At 36.0% G+C, this 23,594-nt stretch overlaps 1 protein-coding gene and 1 long non-coding RNA gene across 51 annotated transcripts in view; one reads left to right on the top strand and one right to left on the bottom strand.

Annotated features, from left to right (window-relative positions):
• The window catches only part of LOC127368639 (uncharacterized), a 37,924-nt gene extending 20,124 nt beyond the window's left edge, over positions 1-17,800 (top strand). For 29 of the 50 annotated variants that reach the window (XM_051409650.1, XM_051409684.1, XM_051409655.1 and 26 more), the window contains 13 exons: positions 342-533; positions 944-1,140; positions 1,320-1,389; positions 5,763-5,954; positions 6,704-6,900; positions 7,080-7,143; positions 7,757-7,948; positions 8,376-8,572; positions 8,768-8,852; positions 9,884-10,075; positions 16,648-16,844; positions 16,980-17,007; positions 17,195-17,800. In XM_051409650.1, the coding sequence (XP_051265610.1) occupies positions 342-533; positions 944-1,140; positions 1,320-1,389; positions 5,763-5,954; positions 6,704-6,900; positions 7,080-7,143; positions 7,757-7,948; positions 8,376-8,572; positions 8,768-8,852; positions 9,884-10,075; positions 16,648-16,844; positions 16,980-17,007; positions 17,195-17,370 (1,979 nt within the window). In that variant the 3' untranslated portion in view covers positions 17,371-17,800. Of the gene's footprint in view, positions 1-341; positions 534-943; positions 1,141-1,319; positions 1,390-5,762; positions 5,955-6,703; positions 6,901-7,079; positions 7,144-7,756; positions 7,949-8,375; positions 8,573-8,767; positions 8,853-9,883; positions 10,076-10,446; positions 10,644-10,811; positions 10,840-11,603; positions 12,431-16,429; positions 16,449-16,647; positions 16,845-16,979; positions 17,008-17,194 lie in introns of those variants that run through there. The other 21 variants (XM_051409678.1, XM_051409677.1, XM_051409674.1 and 18 more) reach the window with 16 other exon arrangements.
• Positions 2,928-3,968, bottom strand: LOC127368645 (uncharacterized). The gene is made up of 3 exons (XR_007885861.1): positions 3,884-3,968; positions 3,655-3,748; positions 2,928-3,306 (listed from the first exon to the last, which is right to left on the bottom strand). It is a non-coding gene; the product is annotated as an uncharacterized LOC127368645 (long non-coding RNA).
• Positions 17,801-23,594: the final 5,794 nt, after the last annotated feature.

Raw genomic sequence — 23,594 nt, 5'->3', positions numbered from 1 at the left:
TGGCTTTTGTGCACACACAGTAGCTTTTAACCAGGGAATAACAAAGTCTGTGCTTTGAAGATTTGTTCATTTTTATATTGGACACTTCCACTGACACAAAAACTTATGCAATCAGTATTTTTTAAGTTGATCGTCATTTTAAAATTATCATATGAAAATTCCACACATACAGTAGATATTTTGAGTTGATCTTATGTATGAAAGTAGTGAAGTTCAGGGTTGTGTTATATACCTTCTACAATTTGTGCTGAATCTAGCCCAAGATCTATTTTTGTGCAATATTTCCTTTTATAAATATGTTACAGTGCAGTAATGACTCAAATATTCCTCTCTGTCTTTAGTGTCCCAGAAAAAGTTCTGTGTCATCTTGGCGGGAAGAACTAATGATGCTCATCTAGACTTTGTGGCAAAGCTTGAAAGCATTGGCCATACTGAGGTGAACTCTCCAGAAGAAAGTGACTACCTTCTAGTTTTCTGTCCTGTCGCTTCAGGAGTTGGAACGGACGTCAGCGATGCCCTGGAGAAACTTCCAGGTAGGAAATGGCTTCATTTCACACTGATTAGTTAAATCAATACAGGGAAATCTGATCAATCAGTTGAAAAGTTCCTTTTCTTTGTAGTTTTTACCCTCTACAGCTTTTTAGACTCTTTCAGATTGTTGTTTTGGTTTTACGGTCTGCATCTTTCTTATATATATATATATATATATTATTTTTTTTTTTCTTCTTTTCTTTTCTTTTATCTATCTCTGTTACTGACATGGTGGCAAAATTTATAACTTGTGTTTCTGTTGAAAACCAATAAAAAATTGTTACAAAAAAATAAAAATACATAATAATAATAAATAATAATGCTACAGCTCAGCGAGTAAAAACCAAACTGATCTCCCCTCTTAATTTTAATGTTGTTTCATTTATTTGGTTGTGTTTTCTCTGTGCTTTAGGTGCTAAACCAGCAATTCTTGTTGTAATGCATCACACCTTCAACCCTGAACAAGTTGTAGCTGAAAGCAGAAGACAGGTGGACAACCCCAATGTTGAGCTTACTGTGGACTGTCTGTTCTATGAGGGCAAACTCCTGAAGTCTATCCAAAATGATACTGCATGGATTGATGTCCAGAAGTATCTTGGAGTTTCCAAGGTAATGACTAGATTTACTAATCTAATACTATCACACAATCCCTGGGGAGTGCACTGATATTGTGATATTAAGGGATAAGGGATCATTACTGTAGTCCACCACTGAAATGATGTACATGATGCAGTTTCAATAATTATTTTATATTCTTCCTTTCTTTCTTTCTTTCTTTCTTTCTTTAGGAGTCTACCTTGGGAGCCATGAATAACATCAGTAGGAAGCGTGACAGCAATCATGAACTTCAGATTTCTGGTCAGATTTTTTGTAGGCTATCTTCTTCACTTTCCTTCGAATTAAGGGATTTTGATATTGGTATTATTAATCTAAGGGCGTTTTCACACATACCTCTTTTGGTCCGGACCTTCGGACTTTTCAGTTTGGTCCGAATCAAAATTGTAGGTGAGAAAGGTGCCACGGACCACGGTCCGGATCAAAAGTCCAAAATTGGGTCCGAACTAAAGAGGTGGTCTCGGCCCGGATCAAACTGAACCATGGTTCGGTTAGTTTACAGTATGAAAACACTTTTTGGATTGTTCGTACCATAGAAGAAGCAGAAAAAAAACGGAAAATTTGTCGTGGAAGTACGTGGGGGAGAGGAGATTATATGTTTATGTTGGTCGTAATACCATAATAATGCAATCGGTATTTGCTCATTAATTTTCATTCATACTGAAAAAAGACTACCCGCCAATGTCAGACGCATGCCCGTCTACTCACCAATCAAAGGGAGACGCAACACGTGTACGCGGTGACAACACGCCGTAGGTATGTCATGGAAAGTTCTTTAGTGCGCTAGCAAAATTACTATGTGAAACCAAAAATAACAGGGTCAAATGTATACAATGTAATTAAACAAGAACGTTGGTCCGGACTTTTAGGTGTGAAAACGCCCTTATAATACTAATCATTTCTGGCTGCTGTAGTTGGTCCTCCTGTCAATACAGGGTTTTAATGTAAGTGATGGGGAACAAAATAATTTATTGAGAATATAAAGCTAGGGTAATGACCAAAGTAACTTCACAACCTCAGTAATTTTGCTTTTGAGATATTCAGCAACAGTCTGCACTGTAAACCCTAATAAGTTCACAGAACTCAAAAATTATTTTGTAACAGATTACACAACAATATTTTATTGATGTTTTTAAATGTTTTAAGTTTACATAAAATAAAAATTACATTTACAGTTGCCTTAAATTATCTCAATGTTATCTTATAAATATTGATATTCCTCAACTTATAATTAGTAATACACTCAAAACCTTCAATAATTTTCAACTCATAATGTGGGACATGCACTCAAAATTAATTCTAAACTGAAATACTGATGTTGGCCCGCTAAACAATTATAATCAGCTAATAATGTTAGAAAACATTAAAGTGACAATTTAACAAGTTTTTTCATTCAACACAATGTGCTTTTTAAAAGGCACAAATCAAAGGAGCTCAGTCAAAACAAAGTGCTTGTCATAAATTAAAACAAAAGGAAAAGGAAATGACTCCAGAAAAACAAAATGTGTTTTAAAGTACATTAAGTGTTAATAGTTCCATATTCTGATAGTGGTTATTGCTACAGACGGTAGATTCAGTATTTTGGGTCTCCATCTCACATTATTCAGTAAACATTATGATAAAAACTCACAAAGGATTCATAATAAAATTCATTAAGATTCTAAGTATAATCCATCCTCAACAGCAATGACAACTATTAGAATGTGGAGCCATTTAACACTGTTCTACTGTGCCGTACTTCAACTGGCAACATCAAGGTAGTGCATCAAAAGTAGGCATTAGGCAACAGAACATTAAACATGTATAGTTCATGAACTGAACAGTCGTTTCCCACAAGTTATGCAGTACAAAAACTTGGGCTGGGCAATAGGGTTAGCATTGGTTGGCATTGCTAGAGATAGAAATCTCTAGCAATGCCATTAAGATGAGAAAATAAAACAAAATGACACAGCCTGATTTATTTTAAAAGCAGGAGTTAAGAACACTGATTCCTGAACAGTTCTCTAAAAACTTAACATTGGTCAACCTAGGGAGATCACTCAGAACAATATCGTCTTTGATGACAATAGAAATGCTCTTGGGGCTGAAATGGGTTGTGTTGTCAGTGACCACAGTAAGGAGACCCACAGGAGTGTCAGCAATATCTGGCTCATCTTCTTGCTGCAAAATACAAACAATCCAATGACAAGGATAATTCCAGTAAAAAGGTTTAAAGTCATGTATCATTAACAATGTCAACATAATTCTAACTCAGACAGCTGAAGACTCATATTGGATTCAAATACACTTGCATAAAGAGATTTAAATGAAACAGGAACTGTGGATTTCTCTCTTATTTGGAGAGGAGGTCCCCAATCACTCTTTCATTGTACATACCACATTTTAGCATTATACTGAGAAAAAAAACCACCTATCCATCGATTTGAACCTGAAAAGAGGCGTTAAAGTTGGTTTCCCATACTATATTTCATTGATATTGACATTTCTATGAGTACACTAAATACTTACATTCCAGGTCTTGAAGAACTCAGTCATCCTCTCTTAGGTACACCGGAAGGGCACGAAGGGCCAGACTGCGCCTCATGTTTACATCATGTTGTTCCTAGATTGACAACCAAAACCTAGTAATCATTATAGAAATATTTACCAGCACATCAAGCCAGTTCAACTTACATAATCATAAAATCATCATCAAGAACCATCATTGTGCTCACAGCAAAGTTAATCTTAAACTTACATGGCGCTCATAAATCCTGAAGATCTCTCGGCCTCTGCTGTCTTGCCTGTCCGTAAGGCCTTCTCTCTGTACAGGGCAATCAGTTGAGGTGTTTATCTGTCAACCTCACAGTAGAACTGATTACGTAGGTTCACATTTGTAATGCGATGGAACTCAGCAAACACCTGCAGACATACAAACACATAAATGTATAGATTAATGTAGGTTTTTCAAATTGTGTTTTAAGAGGAAAACATAATGCATCCATTACACACTGTACGCAGCAAAGCTAGCAGTTTTTACCTGTGACTGTGCTGCCGTTGAATTGTATCATGTTATACTGAGGTGTTTTTATTATTTTGTCCATCCCATTTATATCAATGAGGCCATGCTAAATAAAGACACCTCTGTGTATAACACAATATAGTTCACCAGACCACAAACTATATCCTATAATAATAAAATAAAACAACATTCAACCATCAACACTATTTTAGGATGCATCTTACCGAGATGTCTATGAAGCTCGAGGAAACTCGGTGCTTCCACTTGAACCTACAAGGACAGATCAATTACAACAGATATAAGTGAACTTAAAATGCATACAGTACTTATCAAACATATGTTAAATAGTTACAATATATACTGGTTCAGTCAAGCTATATATGCAAACACTAAATATGTTTGTTGCGTGATTATCATTTACTCAACTTGTATATGTTTACTTTTTCAAATATTTGTACTATCATAATGAAATGCCATACTATGCATCAATATATCTATCTGATGGTAACTGTTTTTTTTTTTAATATGTATTACTATTGTATCATTCTTTCTCTCTTTCCTTCCTTGTGCTTTATCTGACGTTAAGAAAAAAGTTTAAACTAAGCTCTATTGTTCCTCACCATTTCACTATAGATGCAGAGCCTCACTGTCTGTACGGTACAGGGATAATATAACGAACAGCAGCTCCTAACAGTGCAATTCAAACTTCAATGTGTTAGCCGCTAACACTACTAACTTATTTAACGTTAGCTTTTCTGTTAACTTTACTCCGCCTGACGACTTATAACCGACATTGTGAAATAAAAAGAATTGTAACATTTCAAACCCTGATAAAAAGGCTGTAGCTGAACGATTAAATGTCCAGTCTCTTTTGCTCCTCATAGTGTGTCCTGTGTGTGTGCTCAGCTTCCCCTTTCTCTCTGCACTGGACATGTCTGGTTGCAATACGTGCCTTTTCACCTACTCAACATTTCAACATGATTTGCTCTCTTGACCTCACTTTCCATAGTTCTATCTTACTGCATGCATTTATACTCATTATTAATGAGTATAAATGCATAGTAATGATCAAATAATCAGTTACAATCATATAATCATGTTTCCTTTCATTGTTACATATTTCATTTTGTAATATAGAATCAACTTATTATAATTATTATAATCTCTGTGCATTGCGTTATTCAGATGGAGGGTCCCTAATGCTCCGTTGTTATCTCTCTCCGTTACTCAATGGGAAGTCCTTCAGATCAGGATCAGGGATCTCAACTTACTTGACAGCACACAGTATCTTTTAACCAGGAAATAACAGCTTTGAAGATTTGTTCATTTTTATATTGGACACCTCCACTGACACAAAAAAGTGTGCAATTAGTAATGTTTAAGTTGATCATCATTTTAAAATTATCAAATGAAAATTCAACACATAGTGATTTATAGTTGAACTATATATAGTACTGAAGTTCGGGGTTGTGTAACATACCTTCTACAATTTGTGCTGAATCTAGTCCAAGATCTATTTTTGGGCAATATTTCCTTTTATCTGGGTCTGATGGTGAAGCTACACTTAACTATGTTACAGTGCAGTAATGACTCAAATATTCTTCTCTGTCTTTAGTGTCCCAGAAAAAGTTCTTTGTCATCTTGGCGGGAAAAACTAATGATGCTCATCTTGAGTTTGTGGCAAACCTTAAAAGCATTGGTCATACTGAGGTGAACTCTCCAGAAGAAAGTGACTACCTTCTGGTTTTCTGTCGTGTTGCTTCAAGAGTTGGAACGGATGTCAGCGATGCCCTGGACAAACTTCCAGGTAGGAAATGGCTTGGAAGTGCTAAAATTGCATTTTCCCTATACAAAGACATTGCTCTGTATCTGCTGTGTGAATAGGCAGTTGTTTGCTAACAAGTTCTCCACATCAACTTTAAAGTTTTAAAATAATTCAATTCATTTTAAGCCCATGTTAAAATCCTGTGAAAAAAACCTTTAATAATAATGCACTTTAATACGACAATATGTAATGATTGCCACAGCTTCATTTCACACTGATTAGTTAAAGGAATAGAGGGAAATTTGATCAATCAGTTGAAAAGTTTCTAATTTTGGTTTGAAAAAAACTTACTTTAATGTTTGTTTTTGTACAGGTTCTAATTGGACTTGCAGTGTCTCTACTTTTAGCAGTTCCCTTAAATGAATAAAGTTCAAAGAACTGCCGGTGTGGGATCTCATTGGCAGTTCTTTGAACTTTATTCATTTTAGTCTGAATTTGCACTGTTATAAATGCAGGACTTGGTTGTTTGCTAACATGTTCTCCACATCAACTTTAAAGCTGTCAAGTATTTCAAATCAGTGATTTCTACTTTAAATGACTCACTTACTTAGTATTTACAACATTGTTAAGCCCATGTTAAAATACTATGGCAAAAAACTTTAATAATAATGTACTTTAATGTGAAAATGTGGAATGAGTGCCACAGCTCATCCAGTAAAAACCAAACTGATCTCCCCTATTAAGTTTTATCTTGTTTCCCTCATCTGGTTGTATTATCTCTGGTCTTACAGGTGGTAAACCAGTAATTCTGGTCGTGATGCATCACACCTTCAGTCCTGACCAAGTTCTAGCTGAAAGCAGAAGACTGGTGGACAACCCCAATGTTGAGCTTACTGTGGACTGTCTGTTCTATAAGGACAAACTCCTGATGTCCAACCGAAATGATACTGCATGGCGTGATGTCCAGAAGTATCTTGGAGTTTCCAAGGTAATGACTAGATTTACTGATCTAATACTATCACACAATCCCTGGGGAGTGCACTGGTATTGTGTTATTAAGGGATAAGGGATCATTACTGTAGTTCACCACTGAAATTATGTACATGATGCAGTTTCATTAATTATTTTTCTTTCTTTCTTTCTTTCTTTCTTTCTTTCTTTCTTAAGGTCTCCACCTTTCGAGCCATATTCAATAGTAAGCGTGACAGCAATGATGAACTTCAGATTTCAGGTCAGAGTTTTTCTAGTCTATCTTCTTCACTTTCCTTAGAATTAAGGGATATTGATGTTGGTATTATTAATCTAATAATACCAATCATTTATGGTTGCTGTAATGGCTCCTCCTGTCAATACAGGGTTTAATGTAAGTGATGGGGAACAAAATAATTTAATAAGAATATAAAGCTAGGGTAATGACCAAAGTAACTTCACAACCTCAGTAATTGTGTTTTTGAGATATTCAGCAACAGCCTGTCTGCACTCTGGCTTTTGTGCACACACAGTAGCTTTTAACCAGGAAATAACAAAGTCTGTGCTTTGAAGATTTGTTCATTTTTATATTGGACACCTCCACTGACACAAAAACTTATGCATTCAGCAATTTCTAAGTTGATCATCATTTTAAAATAATCATATGAAAATTCAACACATAGATATTTTGAGTTGAACTAATGTATGAAAATAGTGAAGTTTGGGGTTGTGTAACATACCTTCTACAATTTGTGCTAAATCTAGTCCAAGATCTATTTTTGGGCAATATTTCCTTTTATCCGGGTCTGATGGTGTAGCTACACTAAACTATGTTACAGTGCAGTAATGACTCAAATATTCCTCTCTGTCTTTAGTGTCCAAGAAAAAGTTCTTTGTCATCTTGGTGGGAAAAACTAATGATGCTCATCTTGAGTTTGTGGCGAAGCTTGAAAGCATTGGCCAGACTGAGGTGAACTCTCCAGAAGAAAGTGACTACCTTCTGGTTTTCTGTCCTGTTGCTTCAAGAGTTGGAACAGACGTCAGCGGGGCCCTGGAAAACTTTCCAGGTAGGAAATGGTTTAATTTCACACTGATTAGTTAAAGGAATACGGGGAAATTTAATCCATCAGTTAAAAAGTTCCTAATTTTGATATGAAAAAAACTTACCATAATGTTTGTTTTTGTACAGGTTCTAATTGGATTTGCAGTGTCTCTATTTTTAGCAGTTCTCTAAAATTAATAAAGTTCAAAGAACTGTCAATGTGAAGTCTCATTGGCAGTTCTTTGAACTTTATTAATTTCAGTCTAAAATTGCACTATTATAAATGCAGGATTGGTGTCCATGTTTAATGACAAATTCTTAATCAAATATATTTCCCCTGTAAAGAGTGTTCACAGGTCTGTGGATTATGCACTATTATTGAGACAAACAGATCTCTCCTCTCAAGTTCCTCTTCTTTCACTCATCTGGTTGTATTATCTCTGTGCTTACAGGTGATAAACCAGCAATTCTTTTTGTGATGCATCACACCTTCAACCGTGACCAAGTTCTAGCTGAAAGCAGAAGACTGGTGGACAACCCCAATGTTGAGCTTACTGTGGACTGTCTGTTCTATGAGGACAAACTCCTGAAGTCCAACCGAAATGATACTGCATGGATTGATGTCCAGAAGTATCTTGGAGTTTCCAAGGTCATGACTAGATTTACTGATCTAATACTATCACACAATCCCTGGGGAGTGCACTGATATTGTGATATTAAGGGATAAGGGATCATTACTGTAGTGCACTAATGAAATTATGTGCATGATTCAGTTTCATTAATTACTTTATGTTCTTTCTTTCTTTCTTTCTTTCTTTCTTTCTTTCTTTCTTTCTTTGTTCAGGAGTCTACCTTGAAAGCCTTGGGAGCCAAAATCATGAATAACATTAGTTGGAAGCGTGACTTCAATCATGAACTTCAGATTTCAGGTCAGAATCTTTCTAGTCTATCTTCTTCACTTTCCTTTGAATTAAGGGATATTGATGTTGGTATTATTAATCTAATAATACCAATCATTTCTGGTTGCTGTAGTTGCTCCTCCTGTAAATACTAGATTTTAATGTAAGAACAAACTAAATAATTTAATGAGAATATAAAGCTAAGGTAATGACCAAAGTAACTTCACAACCTCAGTTCAGTCAGCCAACTCACGTTTGAAATGTTTATTAAGCAGTACAGCATATTTAGATTTTGGCGTCTAGGCTCCGACCTCATCACTCCACGCAGATATGTAACATAGAGATATTGGCGAGTGATGCGCAAATACCTTAACCCCCAGTCGGAGACTACAGGTGGATGCTGGGGTGGTGGTGGGGCTTACACCGCAGCAGGCAGCAATAGCTTACAGAGCAGCAGCAGCAGCAGCAATACGGATGCAGGGCAACAGTGGCATTGACAGAGCAGAGGGAGAGCTGGGAAATTGTGCATTTTAAATAGACCGCCAGATTGGAAGGGAGCGCTTGGTTAGTGATTATGGAATAAGGCATGTCATGTGTGTAATCAGCGCAGCTCGAGTTGACCTGCCTGAACTAGCTCACAGGCTTTGCTCCATTAATTGTGCTTTGGAAATATTCAGCAACAGCCTGTCGGCAACAGAGTTAGTGCTTCATGACTGATTCTCTGGCTTTTGTGCACACACAGTAGCTTTTATCCAGGAAATAACAAACTCTGTGCTTTGAAGATTTGTTCATTTTTATATTGGACACCTCCACTGACACAAAAACTTATGCAATCAGCATTTTTTAAGTTGATCATTATTTTAAAATAGTCATTTTGAGTTGAACTAATGTATGAAAATAGTGAAGTTCGGGGTTGTGTAACATACCTTCTACAATTTATGATGAATCTAGCCCAAGATCTATATTTGGGAAATATTTCCTTTTATCCGGGTCTGATGGTGTAGCTACACTAAACTATATTACAGTGCAGTAATGACTCAAATATTCCTCTCTGTCTTTAGTGTTCCAGAAAAAGTTCTTTGTCATCTTGGCGGGAAAAACTAATGATGCTCATCTAGAGTTTGTGGCAAAGCTTAAAAGCATTGGCCATACTGAGGTGAACTCTCCAGAGGAAAGTGACTACCTTCTGGTTTTCTGTCCTGTCGCTTCAAGAGTTGGAAGGGCCGTCAGCGATGCCCTGGAGAAACTTCCAGGTAAGAAATGGCTTGGAAATGCTAAAATTGCACGGTTATAAATGCAGAACATGGGGTCCATGTTTGATGAGTAATTCTTTATCAAATATATTTTCCCTATACAAAGACATTGCTCTGTATCTGCTGTGTGAATAGGCAGTTGTTTGCTAACAAGTTCTCCAATCAATTTTAAAGTTTTAAAATAATTCAATTCATTTTAAGCCCATGTTAAAATCCTGTTGTAAAAAACTATATATATATAACTATAATAATAATTTTAATAACTTTAATACGACAGTTTGTAATGATTGCCACAGCTCAGCCAATAAAAACCAAACGGATCTCCCCTCTTATGTTTCACTCATCTGGTTGTATTATCTCTGTGCTTACAGGTGATAAACCAGCAATTCTGGTCGTGATGCATCACACCTTCAACCGTGACCAAGTTGTAGCTGAAAGCAGAAAACTGGTGAACAACCCCAATGTTAAGGTTACTGTGGACTGTCTGTTCTATGAGGACAAACTCCTGAAGTCCAACAGAAATGATATTGCATGGATTGATGTCCAGAAGTATCTTGGAGTTTCCAAGGTAATGACTAGATTTACTGATCTAATACTATCACACAATCCCTGGGGAGTGCACTGATATTGTGATATTAAGGGATAAGGGATCATTACTGTAGTCCACCAATGAAATTATGTTCATGATGCAGTTTCAATAATTATTTTTTATTCTTTCTTTTCTTTAATTATTTAGGTCTCCACCTCTCCAGCCAAATTCAATCGTAAGTGTGAGAGCTTTCATGAACTTCACATTTCAGATCAGATTTTTTCTAGCCTATCTTCTTCACTTTCTTTTGAATTAAGGGATAATGATGTTTGTATTATTAATCTAATAATTATTAATCTAATAATACCAATCATTTTTGGTCACTGTAATGGCTCCTCCTGTCAGTACTGGGTTTTAATGTAAGAACAAACAAAATAAGTATAAAGCTAGCTCAATGACCAAAGTTACTCCACAACCTAAGTAATTGTGCTTTTGAGATAGAAGCTTTGTGCTATGTACTGTTTAAATGTGTTGTAGAGTCGTGTGTGGTATAAAATTTTAAAATTTTAAATCAAGTCAAAACATCACTGTAAAATAAGGATTGTTGCTACTTTGTTCTTATTCAGACATCAGGATTGTATGTGTTTCCGTCATGGGGGGAAAACAATATAAATTAGCAGAACAGTCTGTCTGCAACAGAGTTAGTGCTTCATGATTGATTCTCTGGCTTTTGTGGACACACAGTAGCTTTTAACCAGGAAATAACAACGCTTTGAAGATTTGTTCATTTATACATACAAAAACAAGACAAAAACTTATGCATCCAATACAATGATGAATGATCTTGATGATTGATGTAATACAATCATACAATCTATGTGGAGTGCACTGACATTGTGATATTAATGGATAAGGAATCATTACTGTAGTCCACCTCTAAAATTACCATTATTACGCATTATTGTTACTCATATTCTCTTAATTCTGTCTTTCTTTCAGGTGTCTCTTTTCCAAGTCTTCCCAGATTCTTTAAGCACTAGTAACTGTGACTGCAATCAATGAACTTCCGATTTCAGATCAAATGTTCTTTCCTTTGAATTAAGGGATATTGATGTTGGAATTATTCATCTAATATGTGAACAAAACAATTTCAGTTATTTCAATTGTAAATGATACCAAGTGACTAGTTTATCAGTTCTTCTTCCTCGTAGTTTCTTTCATTGGCTGCCTTTTTTTTTCCAGACTAAGCATAGGTAAACAGGACAACAAGCTCAACAAAATAGACATAAACTACTATGTACAGTTATATCTATCTATCTATCTATCTATCTATCTATCTATCTATCTATCTATCTATCTATCTATCTATAAACCAATAAATAATTAACATTTGAGAGTACAAAGGATGCTGAAATAAATAATTACATGCAGGTTTCTTTATGTACATTAGGTAGGTGGATATTACAGTATATATACTGTGTGCACATTGTGGGTAAATGTGTTTGAATGATTCTATTTCTGTTTTAAAAAAGTGAATTTCAACAATGTATTTGCTCCTCCTGTCAATACTGGGTTTTAAGTGATGGGAACAAACTCAAATAATGAGAGTGTACAGCCAGGGTAACGACCAGAGTTATTTCTCAACTCCAGTAATTGTGCTTTAGAGATACACGCTTTGTGGTATGTACTGTTTAAAGGTGTTATCATGTTTTAAATGAAGAGAAAACATCACTGTAAAATAATGATTGCTGCTACTTTGTACTCATTCAGACATCAGGACTGTATGTGTTACCTTCATGAAGAATAAACACAAATTTAACAAGTGATGACATCGTATTTGTGTGTTGTGTCTTTGTAAATTAGTAGCCTCGCTGTAGGACTGTCCCCGACCAAAGATTTTTCTTGTCGACTCGTGGTTGTTGGTTAAAGCCAATTGTGTTGTTTATGAAATTGTTTAATCATTTAAATATATATATTTTACCAGTCGCCTGTTAAACAGCCAGCACGGAGACTGAACATTCAGTTCATTTATTTCACAGAATAATAACATTACATTAGTCTCATTGTCTGCTCACCCGACTCTGGCTATAGGGGCTCATTCCAGCCCTTGTGTTAACAAACCACCCCTGGTACTTAGAGCTTGCAGTCCGTACAGTCAGCTATACTAAGTAGTTAGTGGCAGCAGCTCATTAGCACTTAGCACATGCAGCAGTGCTGTGTTACAAGAGAAAAGGTCCGTGCTGCAACAATCCCCTGACACTTTCATCCTGACTACATGGCACAGCTCCGTTTGTTTTCCTGCAAATATCCGACTCATGAAATCTTGTCAACTAAGACTCTTCTCTTCTACTAACAGTTTACTCGACTATTAGGGGACAGCCCTACATAGCTGATAAACAAATCTGATGGATTCCTATTAAAACTGAGGTAAAGGTCATTACCACCCCTACTGCGAAGAGCAATGGTGGCACAATGATGGTATCTAAATGCAACCAATGACAAAGAATGGGAGTCAAGTCAGGATTGAAAGGCCGGTAAATGAAATCAAATCAAGAAGTCATCTTTAAAATTACTGCTGCAGAATGACAACACAACTTACTTACAACTTCGGAAGGACTTGTCACGGTAGCCAGCACTGTGTGTTACGTCTTCTGGTCAAGCAGCTGTAACAGTCCTGTCCTAAAGTGCAGAGGTATTATTATTAGTGCTTAGACTCCCTCCATCCTACATGTGAGGGGACTCTAACATAGTAAACTACTTCTGTAATATAAAAACAACCTATAGTAATCCCAGTGCCCGTGTATACCATCAGCTCTGTGTTGTAGCCTATATGAGGTCTGCAGTTACTCCCTCCTCCTACTGTGGTCTTTTCTCATCTGTTCCTAAACACTGACACAGTTAATGTCTCATCTCTGCACGTCCTCTAGTGGTCAACTCGAGAACAGCTTCCTTGTCAAAACAAAAGTGAAAGTGCTGCACCGACAGGGAGGAACAACAAATACTTTGATATACCAGAGACATCAGAAATAAATTATCAATCCATTACGTAAGTAGGCAAGAACAAAATGTTTTGAATAAGGAATCTTTGTGAGGCTGTGAACTGCTCCCTCTTTATGTACATCGGAGTATTATAGGTTATACACATCTAATGTATTTGTAACTATGATTCATGGGCTGGGCACAGCAGCAGTGACAAGTGCAATTTGTGACGCTTATAGGTCCGTGTATGTTTTGGTCATTGGATTTTCCTTTCAGAAACGGGTATTAAAAAACAGAAAACGAGTGGTTATTTGATTTTCGTTTTAAAATACAAAAATTCAAATTGAAATACAAGGCGTTTTTCTTTTTCATGGTCAAAAAGGGATGAGCGAAATTAAAAAAATTATTCGATTTTCATTTTTTTTAAAAAGGCCTGTTGTTTCATATTCTGAGACCGGATGTTGTCATTTACAGGACGGTGCTGTGGAGAAGAAACAGTAGGTTAGTAGACTGCGGTCAATCCAGCCGTGAGTCCGATCTCCGTGGTCAAATCAGCCGCACTTAAATTTCGAGTGTACAAGTATTCTCAGCATTATGGTAAATGCGGAGAAACAGCGTATTTACTTCCGGTTTTCAAAATAAAGGTATTTAGAGCTGTAAGCTATAATTAAAATATGTTACATTAAAGTGTTGTGCCCCCTGATGAATAAGAAACACTTTATATCAAGTATCTTTACTGCACCAGTGTGGAGAAATGCCAAAATAAAAGTCTCATATTTATGAGGTACTGTAAAAACATATTGCTCAGTGTTTCCTGGCTACTGATGGTATATTTGACTTTTACACATATGAGACTACAAGCATATTTAATATCAAGCATTTATACGGCACCAATTTGGAGAAATTTAAGAATAAAAGCCTCATATTTATACCTCCAGATTCCATATTTTCTTATATTTGAGCTACTGTAAAAACATATTGCTTAATATTTCCAGGCTATGGGTGAAGCATTTTCATTATACTTCAATAATGCTGCAGTAATCATGACAAAATTTCACACAAATGTTTAATAACATCTTATAAAAAAATGAGAATATAAAGACTAATGTGGAACCACCTGCAACAGCTGTCACACTGAATCTGTAAAAGGGAAAAATAATATGTGAGGAAGAGACAGTAGGTAAAATTGTGTTTGGAAGTTAAAAGTAATTATTTTTGAGCAAAGTGTTTTTACAGTAGCTCAAATATGGTCAAATATGCAACTTGGAGGTATAAATATGGACTTTTATTGTCTATTTTCTCCACATTGGTACAGTAAAAATGCTTGATATTAAGTATGTTTGTAGTCTCATATGTGTAAAAGTCAAATATACCATAAGTAGCCAGGAAACACTGAGCAATATGTTTTTACAGTACCTCAAATATGGTCAAATATGCAATCTCTGGAGGCATAAATATGAGACTTTTATTTTGGAATTTCTCCACACTAGTGCAGTAAAGATACTTGATATAAAGTGTTTTTTTATTCATCAGGGGCACATGAAACACTTTAATGTAACATATTTTAATTATAGCTTACGGCTCTAAATACCTTTATTTTGAAAACCGTAAGTAAATACGCTGTTTCTCCGCATTTACCATAATGCTGAGAATACTTGTACACTCTAAATTTAAGTGCAGCTGATTTGACCACAGAGATCGGACTCACGGCTGGATTGACCGCAGTCTACTAGTCTACTGTTTCTTCTACACAGCACCGTCCTGTAAATGACAAAATCCGGTCTCAGAATATGAAACAACAGGCCTTTTTCTGTTTCTGTTTTCTAGTGATTTTATTTTTATTTATATGAAATAGAAAATGAAAATCGAATCATTTTTTAAATTTCGCTCATCCCTTTTTGACCACGAAAAAGAAAAACGCCTTGTATTTCAATTTTAATAGTTTAAATAACCACTCGTTTTCTGTTTTTTAATACTCGTTTCTAAAAGGAAAATCGAATGACCAAAACATACACGGACCCTTATACCCCTGCTCCTCATTTAGCTCTATTTCATTTTTTAAAATGATTTTGACTAAAGGTTGCTATCTCTTCCTCAGAGACATGGCCCAGGAAGCTGGAACTGGTGAGAAAGCAAATTTTATATTTATTATTTTCTTTCAGTAGTCAATATTGTATATTGACTTCTGAAAGAAAATACAGTAAATACTCTGACCAGCAGGGAGTGATAATAACTGTGTAATAAAGTGAGAGGTGCCTGAGGAGGGAGGTCTGAGGGGCTGCAGTAGAAAAACCTTTGGATATATTTCTCAGCATTCAGCAACAGCCTGTCTGCAACAGAGTTAATGTTTCATTATTGGTTATCTGGTTTTCGTGCATATGCAGTAGCTTTTAGTCTCAGTCTCAGTATGCTTTTAAGATTCATTTATTTATATATTGGACACCTCACTGACACAAGAACATAACAAAAACTTATACAATTAATCTTTTTTTAAGATGATCATATGGAAATTCAAAAAATACTTATTTTGAGTTCAATGTATTTATGAAAGTAGTACAGTTCAGGGATTTATAAAACACCTTCTCCAATCTAAGTTGAATCTAGCCCAATATCTTTTTAGTACACTAAACTATGTTACAGTGCAGTAATGACTAAAATATTCTCTGTCTTTAGTCTCCTGGAAAAGGTTCTTTGTCATCTTGGCGGGAAGAACTAATGATGCTCATCTGGAGTTTGTGGCGAAGCTTCAAAGCATTGGCCATACTGAGGTGAACTCTCCAGGAGAAAGTGACTACCTTCTGGTTTTCTGTCCTGTTGCTTCTAGAGTTGGAACAGACGTCAGCGAGGCCCTGGAGAAACTTCCAGGTAGGAAATTGCTTCACACTGATAAGGAATACAGGGAAATTTGATCAATCAGTTTTAGTGCAGGTCCTAATTGAACTTGCACTTTAATACAACAATATGGAATGAGTGCATCAGCTGAGCCATAAAAAACCAAACTGATCTCTCCTCTCAAGTTTCACCTTATTTCACTCATCTGGTTGTATTATCTCTGTGCTTACAGGTGATAAACCAGCAATTCTGGTCGTGATGCATCACACCTTCAACCCTGACCATGTTGTAGTTGAAAGCAGAAGACTGGTGGACAACCCCAATGTTCAGCTTACTGTGGACTGTCTGTTCTATGAGGGAAAACTCCTGAAGTCCAACCGAAATGATATTGCATGGTTTGATGTCAAGAAGTATCTCGGAGTTTCCATGGTAATGACTAGATTTACTATTCTAGGTTTAATACGATCACACAATCAAGTGCATCATTACTCTGGTCTATCTCTGAAATGATGTACATGATGCAGTTTCATTCATTAATTATATTCTCTTTCTTTCTGTCTTTAGGTCTCTACCTTGCGAGCCAGTTTCAATAGTAAGTGTGACCTCAATCATGAACTCCAGATTTCAGATCCGATTTTTTCAAGTCTTTCTACTTCAAGTTTCTTTGAATTAAGGGATATTGATGTTTGTAGTATTCATCTATTATGTCATCAAAATCATTCAGTTGTTTCGAGTTGTAAATAATACCGGGTGACTAATTTATCTGTTCTTCCCTTTAGGGATGAGTTCCCGTCAGTGGCTGTTTGTCTTTTTAGTTATTTTATTCCTATTGGTGCTGTTGGTGGCAGTGATCCTCAGCGCAGTCTTCAATGTCGGAAGGAACACTACAAACTACAACAAGACAGCGAATGGTTTGGAAGGGATCATCTGCAACAACTATAGTTGTGGAGGCTGATGTAGATGTTTTTGTGCTGAAGCTTTTGATCACTACTTTATATGAAGCAAAATACAGGGGAAAATGAAGGTAGAGGTTTGTGAAGCTGGAAGCCAGTTAGTAGCAGAGAGCAGTAATGGCATGCTAAATGTAGTTGTCATTGCTCTTCCTGTTATTACTGGGTTTTAAATGTAACAAAATCATTTAATAGATAGAATGTAAAGCCAGGCTAGAAACTAAAGTTACAACCTCAGTATTAATGCTTTTGAGATAGAAGCTTTGTGGTATGCACTGTTTAAATGGGAAGTATAGTCATGTGTGGTAAAATATTATCAAGTGTTAAATGAAGTAAAAACATCGCTATGAAATAATGATTGCTGCTGCTTTGTGCTCATTCAGACATTAAGATTGTATGTGTTTCCTTCATGAAGAATAAACTCCAATGAATCTAGTGACTATGTATTTGTGTGTTGTGTCATTTAGTTAATTTATTTCACCAGAATAATGAGGAATGATAAGTAAGGAGCTGGCGAGGGGTCACGTCCTCGTCACTGCACCAGTCCTTGTGGTCGGTTGGTGTGCCTGTGTGGAGAGTTGGGATCTGTGGTTTACTCCACAGCAAACCAGTTTCAAGTTTAGTCTCCCTCCATCCTACATGTAAGGGGACTCTAACATAATAGGTCATTTGTGTAGTCTAAAACCAACACATAGTATCTGTCAGCGCCTGTGTATACCACCAGCAGTGTTGTATAAATGTGCTCTGCAGTTGCTCCTTCCTCCTGCTGTATTCACGTCTTATCGGTTGTTTCACACTGACACACACATTTCTCTTCTACGCACTTCCCCTTTAGTGGTTGACTTGAGAGCACGTTGACTGTCAAAACAAAAGTACACAAGGACAGAGGAGCTCAAATACTTCCCTGTCCAGTGTGGGACGGATTTGCCAGAGACATCACAAAGAAATGATCAATCTTGTTTGTAAGTAGGCATGCAAAATATATTTTACATAATCCCCATGAGGCTGTGAACTGCTGACTCTCTACCATGCATCTGAGTATTATATTATATTTTTAACTAGGTTTTGTGGGCTGTGCACAAGCTGGTGCAGAACAACTTTGACAAAACAATATGTGACACGTACACTTACTTGTTTAGCTTAATTTCATTTTTTAAAATGTCGACTAACTGTTCCTGTCTGTTTATCTTTTTTATCAGAAACATGAACCAGGAAGTGGCAGCTGGTGAGAAAAATAATTTACTATCTTTGTTAATTGACAACATGTTGCTCTGTCAAGACTGCAATATCTCAATTTTAAAGAGAATAAACTACATTTAGTCAGTAAAATAGATAACATTTCAAGCTGTTTTTACCAATATTTTTATAATAGGATCAACCGACAACAAGTACAGTACTAGTGGTCGCAATGATGAACCTCCAGAGAATCATCAACTGACACAGTTAGTGACTAGCTGGAGAATATAGCAGAGCATTTAGAAGCTAAAGTAGTTAAGTAGTTTTCTCAGCATGCACCTGCAGTTAGTGCTTCCTGATTTCTGTGGCCCGGTTTGTACACGCAGCAGCTTTTAAACAGGAAGTAACACACTGTATGTCTATGGTTTGAAGATGTGTTCATTTATGTATTACATCTCCACTGACACAAAAACAAAAGAAAAGAGTTTATTTTTTTGCTATAATCATATGAAAATCCAACACATTTTTAAAGCTTAAAAGAGATCAGGGATGTGTAAAATACCTTTTCTAAGATATGTTTTTGGGCACTATTTGTCTTCATCTACACAAAACCAAGCTACAACACAATAATGAGTCAAACGTTCTTCTTTGTCTTTAGTGTTGTGGAAAAGGTTCTATGTCCACTTGGCGGGAGAAACTGATGGGGCTCATGAAGTCATTGTTAGAAATCTTAAAAGCATTGGCCATACAGTGGTGAACTTTCAAGAAGAAAGTGACTACCTTCTGGTTTTCTGTCCTGTCGTGTCACGAGTTCAAACAGACATCACCGAGGCCCTGGAGCATATTCCAGGTAAGAAATGCTTTCGGCCATTGTTCAGTTTCACACTGATTAGCCAAAGGAAAACAGGGAAATATATATATATATATATATATATATATATATATATATATATATGTATATACAGATGTAATATAAAACAAACTGAACTCTCTTAACTTTAACCTTCTTTCTCACTCATTTGATTCTGTTATCTTCCAGGTGGTAAACCAATAATTCTTGTAGTGATGCATCATACCTTTGATCCTGACCACGTTGTACCTCAAAGCAGAAGAGATTTGGACAACCCGAGGGTTAAGCTTACTGTGAACTGTCTCTTCCATAAGGGCAAAATCCTGAAGTGTAACCGCAATGAGATTATATGGGCTGATATCCAGACGCTACTTGGAGTTTCCAAGGTAATGACTAGATTTACGTATTTAATACAATCACACAATCCACATGCAGTGCACTGATATTGTGATATTAAGGGATAAGCAGAGTTGGTGAAAGTACCCACATTTTCTGAAATGTACTCAAAGTATAACAGTGAAAACTCTCTGAACTACTCTCTTGAAGAACATTTCTAACTGTACAAAGCTAACTGAAGCTTCAAATAGGGTCGAGTCTCCCTGTCTGGTTGGTTATGACCTTTTAAGTGATATGCATTGGTCTTGATGTTGGGAAAGTGTGCTCTGATGGTGCCCATATATACATAAACATATAAATATATATACAGATATATACAGGAAGTAGGTGTCTACGATGGGCAAAACTCTAGACTATAATCATTACAGTATTTATTAACTACCCCAGGTTGTAGTTTTTCACATTGGACTCCATATATGTGTGTGTGAACAGTATATAGACACATATATGCTGTATATATGTATGTTTGCTCTGAGTGTGTGTGTGTGTAGCTGAGCCGAGCCTGTTTTTAAAATGTAAGGAATAGAAAGTACAGATATTTGTGTAGAATTGTAGGGAGTAAAAGTAAAACGTAAAACGAAACCTGAACTTACTGAAAGTAAGTAAAGTACTGTACTGAAGCATTTGTAGCTTTCTTCGTTACTTCCCACCTCTGGGGATAACGGATCTGAAATGATGTTTATGATTCAGTAATTATTACTCATACTCTTTTCTTCCTTTCTTTTAGATCTCTCCCTTGAAAACCTCTTGGGCTGGTAAGTGTGACTGCAAAACTCACACTTTTCAGATTTTCAGATTTTTTCAAGTATATCTTTAAACGTCACTCACATGGTCATAAAAGAGTTATTGGTCTGTCACACTGGCTGTGTAGTGATACCTTCCTGGTGGGACTCCAATGTAACTGAAAATCCACCTCGATCTGTGTAAAACAGTCACTCATAAGTTCACCTGCAGCAAAAATGAAGTTTCAACTGTTTGATTAAGTCAAATCAAGAGGGTATAGTGCAGTGCAATATTTATGACTTTTATATTTATGGGAAATGTTGTCTTAATTCATATTTTTGACTAATATTTGACACCTAATGATACAAAGATGTAGGACAAGCATCAAATGCTGGCAGGTTTAAAGTGAGTAGGATATACATTTATTATGTAATCCACTTATTTGGTGGTGAGGTGAAAAAGAAAATGACTATCCAGAGAGTATATATTTTTTTCCAGGTTGAGATTTGACCAACCGTATACTGTAGTGAAGTGGGGGTTTGGTTAGTTAGTGGATATTTAATTAGTTAGTGTGCTCACATTTGCTTTACCTTGCACTCCACAACTATATGACTCTAGCTATTATTGGAGATTGGTTTGATTGAGTGGTGTCTACCAGGTAAAAATAATACTGATTGCCAAAACATAATATACTTTCATTTCCTTTAAGGAATATTGACATTGGTATTAGGGTATTAATCTCATACGTGAACATACAATTGTAGGGTTGTTTGCATTGTTTGTGATGCCAGATGACTAATTTCTCTGTTTTTCTTTCTTTTAGACTTCACTGACTGTCCGTGGCTGGTTGCTTTGGCAGTTTTTATTGTATTAGGATTGCTTATCATTGTGTTTGTCGTTGTTATTTTAAAGACCTTCGTATAAGAAGATCTGTGAAGGCTGTCACTATCACGCATGACAAAAGCCAAACGGATCTAATACAGCACCAGAGGTTTATGATATTATCACAGTAAATCAAAAATAAATATGCTATGTGATTAATAATTTAATGAATATGTAAAGCAAGGGGTAATGACCAAAGTTATTTCACAATCCCAGTAATTGTGCTTTTGAGATACAAGTTTTGAGGTATGTACTGTTTAAATGTGTAGTAGAGTCAGATGTGGTATAATATTATCAAGTCATTGTAAAATGAGGATTTCTGCAGCTTTGTGATCATTCCAATGTCAGTATTAGAATAAACACAAATAAATCAATCAAAGTGATCGCCTCGTATTTTTGTATACAAATGCAATAACATAAGTTAAAATATTAATAACGCTCTATATCATCTGAACAGTTACACCAAAAGTAGAATGGATTCCTTGTAATGGAAAATATGTCATTCAATCTCATGCTCTAAATGGCCAAAGGTTTGTTTTTGTTTTGTTTTCTCCAAGGTTATCATTCATTTATAGATTACCCTCTGCTCCCCCCCTCAGGAATTTTAAAGTAACAGCAGGCAAGCTGCCTCATTGCAGTCAACAATTGAACAGCCTTTACCTGTTGAATGGCTGATGTGACTGCACTCAACTTCACATAGCATTTGAACAAACAATCATATGTATGATTATAATAATAATAATAATAATAATAATAATAATAATAATAATAATAATAATAATTTAATAAATTAATAATAAATATATGATAAAATAACACCCAAGTGCATACTTGGTATTTTCAAAGGAGATCAGGGATTGATTAGTGTGGTCTGCCCTTCTTCTTTACTGACGGGGTAATTACAGTTCAAATGTATTAAACAATTATGTAAAACCACATTATGAAACCAGGTGTGTAGAAACGCATATGGCGTGACACGTGGTTTAAACCCTCGATTAAAAACATGAAACAGATACTGAGCACTCTGTCTCTCCCCACTTTTACTCCTGGAACTGAGTTTCTACCCATTTCTTCCACTGCTCCTGCTGTGTTAATATCTCTTCACCTCTTCTTTAGTGGTAACTTGACAACCTGTGGCTCGCCGGAAACAAAAGTGCTACACTCACAGGGAGGAGCTGTAATTATGTCACTGTGGACTGCGGGACAGGACATACCAGAGACATTAAAAAGAAAAAAGGAAGCAACTTGAAGGGTTCGTTCTTAAAGGTTCCTTTCTGTGAGACATGGACCAGGAAGTGGCAAATGGTGAGAAAACACGTTTACTGTTTTTAGAAACTGTTTCTCTGTCAAGGCTATTTCAATACTGAAGAGAATAAAATACATTTAGTCTAACTTCAGTTCTTCGGCTGGCAACATGTAATGTATTGTGGGAAGTGTTGCTAAACCTGATGAACCTCCGGAGACACCCACATAGGGAAATTTGATTTAGGTAAATGACACTAAGTTGTTTTTAAAATCCTGTCTGGTGGGTACAATCAGCTTTCAAAGAAATACTTATGAGCACCTGTCAGGACTGATACTAATACATTAACAATGACGATGAAACAGGACAATAATGAGGTATATTGGACCGTAATAGTATCTTAGGGGTTGTGGGAAGAGGTTTTTAAAGGAAACAGAGTAAGATACAAACACAACACACCCTTTGTTGTAGTTGCATAATTGCTCACTTGACAACACCTGGGATCAGCAGAGGAGTTTAATCCTATTTTAGCTTTTGTTTTCATGCTAAATTTATATCAGAGGTTCACAGCTTTCACACCAACCCTTAACAAACAAACCAAAGTGACAGCGTTCACTCAACAGCAAACATTCAGCAACAACCTGTATACATCGGAGTTAATGCTTTATGATTGAAAAAGTATATCTTCTTCTTCTTTTTCTAGCTTGAGTGTTCATGCAATAGCTTTTAACAAGTTCATCTGTGCTTTGAAGATGTGTTCATTCATATACTGAATACTTCCAATGACACAGAAACAAAACACGTATACAATTTTTAAGATGCTATCATCATGAAAATTCAAACAATTTTTGTTGAACGTATTAATGAAAGTAGGGAACTTCAAGGATGTGTAAGATACCTTTTCTAATTTATGCTAAATATCGCCCAAGATCTTATATTTCCCTTCATCTGTGTCTGAC

The sequence above is a fragment of the Dicentrarchus labrax genome, unplaced genomic scaffold, assembly GCF_905237075.1.
Source record: "Dicentrarchus labrax unplaced genomic scaffold, dlabrax2021, whole genome shotgun sequence".
NCBI lineage: Eukaryota > Metazoa > Chordata > Actinopteri > Moronidae > Dicentrarchus > Dicentrarchus labrax.
This window is presented reverse-complemented; position numbering and strand designations above follow the sequence as displayed.